Source organism: Trichechus manatus, unplaced genomic scaffold, assembly GCF_000243295.1.
Source record: "Trichechus manatus latirostris isolate Lorelei unplaced genomic scaffold, TriManLat1.0 scaffold00039, whole genome shotgun sequence".
In the NCBI taxonomy this organism is placed as follows: domain Eukaryota; kingdom Metazoa; phylum Chordata; class Mammalia; order Sirenia; family Trichechidae; genus Trichechus; species Trichechus manatus.
This window is the reverse complement of record NW_004443975.1, coordinates 11,413,418-11,421,852: the sequence shown is the minus strand read 5'-3', so window position 1 is coordinate 11,421,852 and position 8,435 is coordinate 11,413,418. Positions and strand designations below refer to the sequence as shown.

The window sequence follows — 8,435 nt, the reverse complement described above, 5'->3', positions numbered from 1 at the left end:
GAACAGTCCTAAGCCAGCCAACACTGACAGATACTTGAGTGCACGCAGAGCAACCAACAGCGACCACCAGCGGATAAAGTCGCTGTGCTTAGTGCTGAGCTGGGCAGCAGCAGGTACTGAACTTCTTTTTGTAATTGTTGTTGAATAAACTATATGCAAGAAAAGGGTTAAAGTGTCCTGGGGGGTAAAATCTTTCGATCCTGGTTTGAATAAACCAGCTGTAACATACAATTCTGGGACAACAACCAGGAAGCACACGTGGCAAAATGGCATCTGTTGTAGAGTCTAGGTGATGGGCAGATGAATGCTCACTGTACTCTTTTCTCTGTATTTGAAAATTTCATGATAAAAAGTCATTAAAAAACCCAAATCCTCAGGACATCCAAACCCATCCAAGAGAGAGAAAGAAAGAGAGACTTGGGGAGTTGGCTTAGCTGGGGCGGAGTCTCTGGTTGGGATTTGTGGGAGGCGTTTGGATGGCAGCCAGGAGAGAAGCTGGGGAGCTGGGTTTAAGATGGAGGATGGGAATGCTTCTTGCGATTCTGACATGGCTTGACTGGGAAGCAGAAAGAGAGTAACTCGATATACCACACCAGGCACTGAGAAACTCCCAGAGTTCATCTGAGGAGGAAATGTCAGGAGACAATCTTGAATTCTGTGTTAAATGAAGTGTGAGGTCAGATTTTCCTGTGGGCAGAATGGGCTGGTGATGGGCTGGAAGGAGGCTCACAACCCACTGAGTTCCCCATGAATTCAGACACATCCCTTTAGGCTTTGACTTTTTCTCTGATATAGCTGGGGGGTGGGGTGAGAGGGGAGGGCAAGAGGAGCGCAGAAGTAGGTAAGGTTGGAAGAAGCTTCATGATGAACCAAGTCTTCAGTGATGTAGGGACACTTTATTGGCTTCACCTTCAATAACTGAGGTGTCACTATAAATAAGATAGAAAAAGGCAGAAAACCAAACCTAACCTATGTATGTAAACTTAGGCGTTGCAGGGGTAAGTTAAGAATGTGTCAGGAAAATATGGAATAATTAAATATACCAGCAGAGAAAGAGTTTGATGAACTCTGCCTGAAGTTGTCACCTCTTCTATGAACGCTCCCCCTGATCACACTACCCACGGCTCTCTGTTCCTCTTCTCATACACCATTGCTAGCACCACTTGTGGCACCTGGAAATTGCATCAGGCTGCAGGTAACAGAAAACCCGACTATAGCAGTTTGGCAGAAATGGACTGGCTATTCAGAAGCCTCTCAAAATCCCTTTTCTTTTGCCTTCCTATTTTATAAAGGCTGGAAAGACTCATCTTCTTAGATTCACTTCCAGCTAGGTAGATGTGGACAAGCATCAAGAGTTCTGGCCAGTGAGATGCAGGAGATCCCTGGGGAGGACTTCCTTACCTCCTCCAAAAAGACAAGACCTCATGAGGTAAAACCTTTTGGCTCTTTTCTTTCTTCCTGCCTGTAATTTGGACAAGATGCCTGGAGGCACAGAAGCCTTCTTGTGACCATGAGGACCAAATTCTCATGCTAAGGATGGGAAGTTAGGAAGATACAAGGACCCTGGGACATTGATGGTGTCACAGAGCTCCTACACCAGCCCTAAAATGATTACCCTGATTTCCTGTCATATGAAAAACAAGCAAACCACCTGCAAATTAGAGAGTACCTTACTCCATGGCTTAGAAAAGTGAGAAGGTTTATTGTCTCGTGAAACATGAAGGAAATAGGAAATTCAAGACTGGTAGGGTGTTATCAATGTCCTTGGCTCCCTTTTTCTTCTTAGCTTTTCCATTTTAATGTATTGATTTCCTCCTCTTGGTCACAATATGGCTGCTGTACCTCCAGGCATCAGGTCTGCGTTCCAGGGACAAGGAAGTATATATCTCATGGGTCCAAATTGTGTTGTATGGTCACTCCTGGCTGCATGGTGGCTAGGAAGAAACAAAAAACAGTAATTAACTTTTCAATGTTTACAGTAGAGGAAATAAAGAAGGTTGGTTATTCAACATCCATTCCCAATCATTTTCTCTTTTGCCTTTCTCTACTATATACAGGTGCTTTTCTTTCTTTCCTTCTTTTTTAAACACTGCCTTGTGGAGGAGTTGGAGTCCTTGGGTGGTGCAAATGGTTAATGTTCTTGGCTGCTAACTGAAAAGTTGGAGGTTCAAGTCTACCCAGAGGCATCTTGGAGGAAAGGCCTGGTGATCTACTTCTGAGATCACAGTCATTGAAAATCCTATGGAACACAGTTCTGCCGTGACACAGATGGAGTCTCCATGAGCTGGAACTGGTTAACTGGCTAATTGGTTTGTGAAGGAGATCCTTACTACTTCACCAGTTAGACTGGGAACCTTGAGGATCCTGCACAGTGCCCAGCACATATGGACACTAAAGAAAATGTGTTTAATCAATATTCAGTAGCTGCCTGGGGGCTCTTATTTTCTGAAACTCTGTTTATCACTGAAGTCACCTTTACTGAGATACTATTTTGTGACTGATAAAAAGGCAAAGTAGGGCTGGGGAAAGGGCAAGAAAAACAGGCTGTATCTGGATGCAGAGTTGAAAGGTTGGTGGGATAACAGATTATAATTCTGCTTGTTTGAAATTTTCTTCTGCAGAAGAGACTCCTGATTCTGGTAATACTAGGCTAGATAATTTGGACCGCATTTTCATTTAATCCTTTATGAGGTTGGCACTACTCTTCTATTTCAGACGAGGAAACCCAGATTTAAAGAGATTCCGAAACTTGCAGCTCCAAAGGGTTCTGACTCCGAAAGCACATACTCTTGACAGTTCCACTAGACCACCACCAATAACACCCAGCCATTGTTGCTGTCTCTTCAGTCTAGAATAGTCCACCAAGTCTGCGTTTCCCCAATCCCAAGGTCAGCTGGGGAGGACAGGGAACAACGCTAAGGAGAATTTTGCAGGAACTGGGAGCAGCGCTGTAAATATAGCCCAGAGCATTAAGGCCACTACCGTTTGGGAAAATCCACCCTAGCTCTCTTGTGGTCCAAGGGCTTGTCCTGTAACCTCCAACACAAAACAAGTCCCCCACCTCCTTTTTCCATAGGCGAAACTGAGAGAACAAACAGGAGCAGCTGCTACGTTGAGGCGCGAGGCGCACACCATACCCTTCCGCAGCTTCCCACCTCCTCCAGACACGTGTTTAAAGAGTCCCTGCTCTTCCCCTCCCCGCCGCACCTCGTCCCCACCTTCGTGTCCGCCCGGCCCCCGCCTGCGCTGCTGGCCTCAAGTTTCGTCGGAGAGCCTGGTGCACTCCACTGCAGCGGTGGCGGCGACCGAGCGCCCAGCGGCGCTTCGCCACCCACCTCGCCCCATCCCCCGCGCCGCAGTCTCCGCCCGCCCGGGAGGGCGTACTCGGCGGAACCGGAGCCGAGGGTGGGGCGCCGAGAGGGAAGGGATCCCGGGACGCGCCGTTTCAGTTCTCGCAGCTGCAGAGGCGGCGGCAGCAGCAGGTGGAGCGAGTTCCGCGTGAGCAGCACTTGACCTGCCAGCCGCCGCGGCGGACGCAGGGCCGCTGGGCTGGAGCCCGTCCCCGCCCCAGTTCGACCTCAGTGTCCAGGGAACTTGGATAACCGAGGCCGGCGGGTTGGGCTGGGGCCAGTGTGTCTCGGAGCGCACAGCCGCGCTGGAACCCGCGTCTGGGGCGCAGGACTAGGGCGAGGAGCGCCTCGCGTCTCCTCCTGTTTACCTGGAAGACCTGTTCTCCTGGAAGAGAGCTGTTGCCGGCTCTTGGATTCGGGAGGAGCTCGGAGTCCGCCCGGACATGTTATAGGACGCTGTTTGCGCTCTGGTGGCGCGCGGGGTCCTAAGCTGCGCGCACGCTTCTCCTCTCCGGCTTCGGTGCGGAAAGCTTAGGGCTCTTCTCTGGGATTCCGCCTGCCTTTCTCCTGGGGAGGTGTAGGGGGCCGGGAGCTTCTCACTCGTTCTTCCGTGGAGTCCTCGCACCCTCGCTGTGCTTGCCTCGAGGGCCTCGCAGGTTGGCACGAATCTGCAGGACTTTTCTGCCGATTTGATTTCTTCGATTATAGGACAGTTCCCGCCAACGACACTCAACGCACTTTTCCCTGTCTTTGCGCGCGGGCCAGCGTCCTGGGTCGCCGGAGTCTGCGGAAACCGTGCTCCTCTTCGCTGGCCCTCGACTCTCTGCTTGGGGTGCCTCCTAGCCACTGGCCTCGAGGGGAGGGTGCAGACTTGGCTCCTTCCTGCCTCCCTTTGAGGGAGCGCGGGCCTAAGAGGGGGGCATTGGCCTCCTCGGGGCTTATTTGCGTGAGGTGGGAGTAGGGGTGCGGGCAGCCCCGGGCCGCCGGCCATGGCCTTCACTTTCGCTGCCTTCTGCTACATGCTCTCCTTGGTGCTGTGCGCTGCGCTCATCTTCTTCGCCATCTGGCACGTGAGTAACCGGCAGGGGTTTCTAACTCTTTTCTGTCGCCCAACACGCGCCCCTCTCCACCGCCTCCCCCAATTTTTCTAAAATGTCACCCCACTTCCCCACTTTCTCCAGTGTGGGCGGACTAAGAGGTTGACCGCCGTGCGCCCGCAGGTTAGATCCGCTCCCACTTTCTTTTCCCGGGGCAGGAGACACTTCACAGGGTCCCGAGGCTAGGCTGCGCCGGGCGCGTCTTCGGTACCCTGGGGTGCTGCCGGGGAGGCTGGAGGAACCCTTGGTCCCGGGGCAGGGCGCCCTCGCCAGGGCCTGGCCGAGCGTCCCGGGCCCCAGGGGTAGCGGCTGCTACTCCATCTACCCTCAGTCTTTCCCCGCCCCCTCTCCTGCGCTGCCGTCGGGCCCAGCAGTTAGTCAAGTAACTATAACAACTAAACATTTAAAATGTCAGCATCTGCGGTGGGTTGCATTTAGACATAATTGGAGACAAAGTGGAAACACTACAGGAGCGCCTTGTAAGAGGAAGTAGGGAGAGGCTGGGACCGGGAAGGGGAGGAAACTAGGTGATGGGGGTGGAAATGGAAGGCGGCAGGAAGATGAGAAAAAGCGAGACGGAGAGGAAGGTTGGGGAATGAGCGGGATAAACAAGGACACGGAGGAAGGATGCGCGGAGAGAGACCACGAGAGCCAGCATGGCTTCCTCTTTTGCCCCCCGGGTGTCGAGGTGTCCTCCACTCTCCTGAAGTCCCAACCATCCATCCAACCCCTGAAGTCTTCCTCCCGGTGGCAGACCTGCTTCCTACCCGTATTCCCCGGCAGCCTGGGCCCGGCACAAGCTTTCCTGCCATCCTTCGAGGGGACTACATCGCAAAAGGTGGCCCAGGTTGAGGGCAGCCATGGGTTCCAATTCTGCAGGACTGGGACAGGAGTGGGCCCCGTGCTGTGGGAATCGGAACAAAAAGCTTCTGAAGAGGAGAATAAGTGTGAAGGGAGGGAGAGAGCAGGACTGAGGAACTGTAACATTTGGCAAGTGAGTTGAACTCTCAGAGTTTCATCCTCTGAGGCTGTATAAACTCCCTATCCTCACCGTCAGAAGGTGGTTGGGAAGAACAGCCAAGGTCAAGCGTTTTGGGAGGAGCACCACAGTGCATAGTCTCCCCACAGTAACAGCCTTCCCTGCCCAGCAAGCGCAGGTGCCAGGGAAGGACCCTGAGCTGAATCCCTCAAGGTGTGGTTCCAGCGAGCATTAGACAGCACACGCCCTGCCCTGGGAAAGGAAGACCCAGGTGAAGAGCTGAGGAAAACTGCAGGGTGGGCGAGATGCGGGTTTGTGTTAAAACAGAACTAAGCAGCTAAGGAGTTCAGCTAGAGCAGCTCCTGCTACAAGGCTTTCTGACATGGGGAGGGACACTCAGGAGCAGGAACGCTTCTAACCATGTTGTTAGTTTGTTGTCGTTCGTTGCCCTCGAGTCGATTCCGACACTGGCGACCCCTACGTGTGCAGAGTGGAACTTCTCCATAGGGTTTGCCAGGCTGTGACCTTTCAGAAGCAGATCGCCAGGCCTTTCTTCTGAGGTGCCTCTGGGTAGGTTTAAACTATCAACCTTTAGGCTGGTGGTCAAGCACTTAATCATCTGTGCCACTCAGAAACTCCTGTATCCATTAACTTTAAGAAAGACACTTGCTGGACTTCCTTCATCTCTACAGTGAGTAAGTTGACCTGGATGATCTCTGAGCTTTCGCATATTTCCAAGATTGTGTAAATCTGTGATTTGGTAGATTTAGGAGCCTGTGAGTAGGAGAGAAGGATTTGGACACAGGAATTTCATGGCTGACCTAAAGTCCTGGGAGTTAGCAGTAAGGGATTCTGCCCTCTCCCTTCCTCTGTCCTGGGTTGCTGGGTTTAATTCGGGAGAGAAATGAGCCTTTAGGCTGTTGACAGTTGTTAAGGGATAATGAAGCTTTACCTGATTTAGAATAAGAAAGGTGTCTTAGTCATCTAGTGCTTTTACAACAGAAATACCACAAGTGGATGGTTTTAATGAAGAGAAGTTTATTTCCTTACAGTTAAAGTAGGTTAAAAGCCCAAATTCAGGGTGTCAGCTCCAGGGGAAGGCTTTTTCTCTCCGTTGGCCTTCTTCTCTTTGGTGTTCCCCCAGACTAGGAGCTTCTCTGCACAGGGACCCCGGTCCAAAGGACGCGCTCTGCTCCTGGCACTGCTTTCTTGATGGTATGAGGTCCCCCTATCTCACTGCTCACTTCTGTCTTTTATATCTCAAGACATTGCTTCAGGATACAATCCAGTCTTGTAGACTGAGTCCTGTCTCACTAACACAACTGCCACCCATCCTCCCTCATTAACATCATAGAGGCAGGATTTACAATTTATAGTTAAACCACAGAATACCAGGAGTCATGGCCCGGCCAAACTGATACACACATTTTTTGGGGGACATAATTCAAACCGTGACAAAAGGGCATAGACAAGAGTGTGCCCCAGCAATGCAGAAAACCTCTGCTAATGTGTTTTAAAACAAACTTTCTTTGCCTCGTGGGATTTTGGGAGTTGTTTGCGTTCGAGAAGGATAACCACTCCCTTTCTTCAGAACTACTTCCTTTGCAGTTCCTTTCCGTCTTTGCCTTGGCCGGCAGGGGTGGGTGGGGGTGGTGGATGAGTGCTAGAGAGAAAGCTCCAGGAAAGTCAGCCGGGCTTGAGTTCTCTGAACCAGCCCTTGAAGCAGAGCGGGTAACCAGGAAGAATACTCTTCTCCCACTCAAAACTAAACCAAACCAAACAAACCCACTGTCGTTGAGTCAGTTCCAGCTCATAGTGACCCTATAGGACAGAGTAGAACTGCCCCGTAGGGTTTCTAAGGCTGTAATCTTTAGGAAGCAGACTGTCTCATCTTTCACTCCCATGGAGACGCTGGTGGATTCAAAACCGCAGACCTTTTGGTTAGCAGCCGAGTGCTTAACTTCTCCCACTCAGGGGAAGATAATTAATAATTCAAGAACAGGTTAATTAAGTGGGTGGTTTGTGCAGCTGGTTGACTAATAGACATTTAAATCAAAACTCGGCATTTCAGTGATCCTGTGTTGAGCTCTGTTCTCATTTCTCAACATCACCCCCTTACCTACGGGTAGCTGGATGGGGTCAAACCCCAAGTCTGGGTCAGGTCCTGCCCAGATTCCTAGTGAGAATGGCACAATTCCAGTTTCTGATAATAAGAGAACTGTGTGCTCTTTGTATTAAAATGGCAATAACAGTTCCCAAGTCTTAGCCCTGCTTCCTTTCCTTCTCCGTCTCTCCAAACAACCCGAAACCCTACCACTGAATTGGTTCCTGAACAAAGTCTGAAACACGCTGATTTTGGTGCACACACTGTGTGTGTGTGTGTGGGTGTTGGTTATGGTGGTAATTATTTCAACTGAGATTTAGGAGCGTTCTGTGTTAGGCTGTGCTTTTGCCTTCTATCCAGCTTCTTAAATTTCTTATGAATTTCTTCGTCTGATGAGCCATATTGATTGGTTAGCGTATATTGACATCCCAATGAATTGGGCGCTTAACAATATATGACAGTTAAGAGACCCGTGTCATTGCCATCCCTAGGCTTTTAGATATAAAGATGGCACGTTTTTCTTATTTAATTGTACATACCTACTTAGGAAGGAGCTCTGGTGGCACAACAGTTAAGTGCTCAGCTGCTAACTGAAAGGCTGGTGGTTCAAACCCACCAACTGCTTGGTGGGAGAAAGACCTGACAATCTGTGCCTGTAAAGATTCCAAAAAAAAAAAAAAGAAAAGTTGCCATTGAGTTGATTCTTACTCATAGCAACCCTACAGGACAGAGTAGAACTGCCCCTTAGGGGTTCCAAGGAGCAGCTGGTGGATTTGAACTGTTGACCTTTTGGTCAGCAGCCGTAGCTCTTAAGCACTATGCTACCAGGGCTCCCCTATAAAGATTATAGCTTAGAAAATCCTATGGGGCAGTTCTCCTCTGTCATATAGGGTTGCCATGAATCA

At 50.4% G+C, this 8,435-nt stretch overlaps 1 protein-coding gene across 1 annotated transcript in view; it reads left to right on the top strand.

The window, feature by feature from the left end:
• The first annotated feature begins 4,339 nt into the window (after positions 1-4,339).
• CNIH3 (cornichon family AMPA receptor auxiliary protein 3) overlaps positions 4,340-8,435 on the top strand; it is a 146,680-nt gene continuing 142,584 nt past the window's right edge. The window contains exon 1 of the mRNA XM_004375895.2: positions 4,340-4,420. Within this exon, the coding sequence (XP_004375952.1) occupies positions 4,340-4,420 (81 nt within the window). The remainder of the gene's footprint in view (positions 4,421-8,435) is intronic.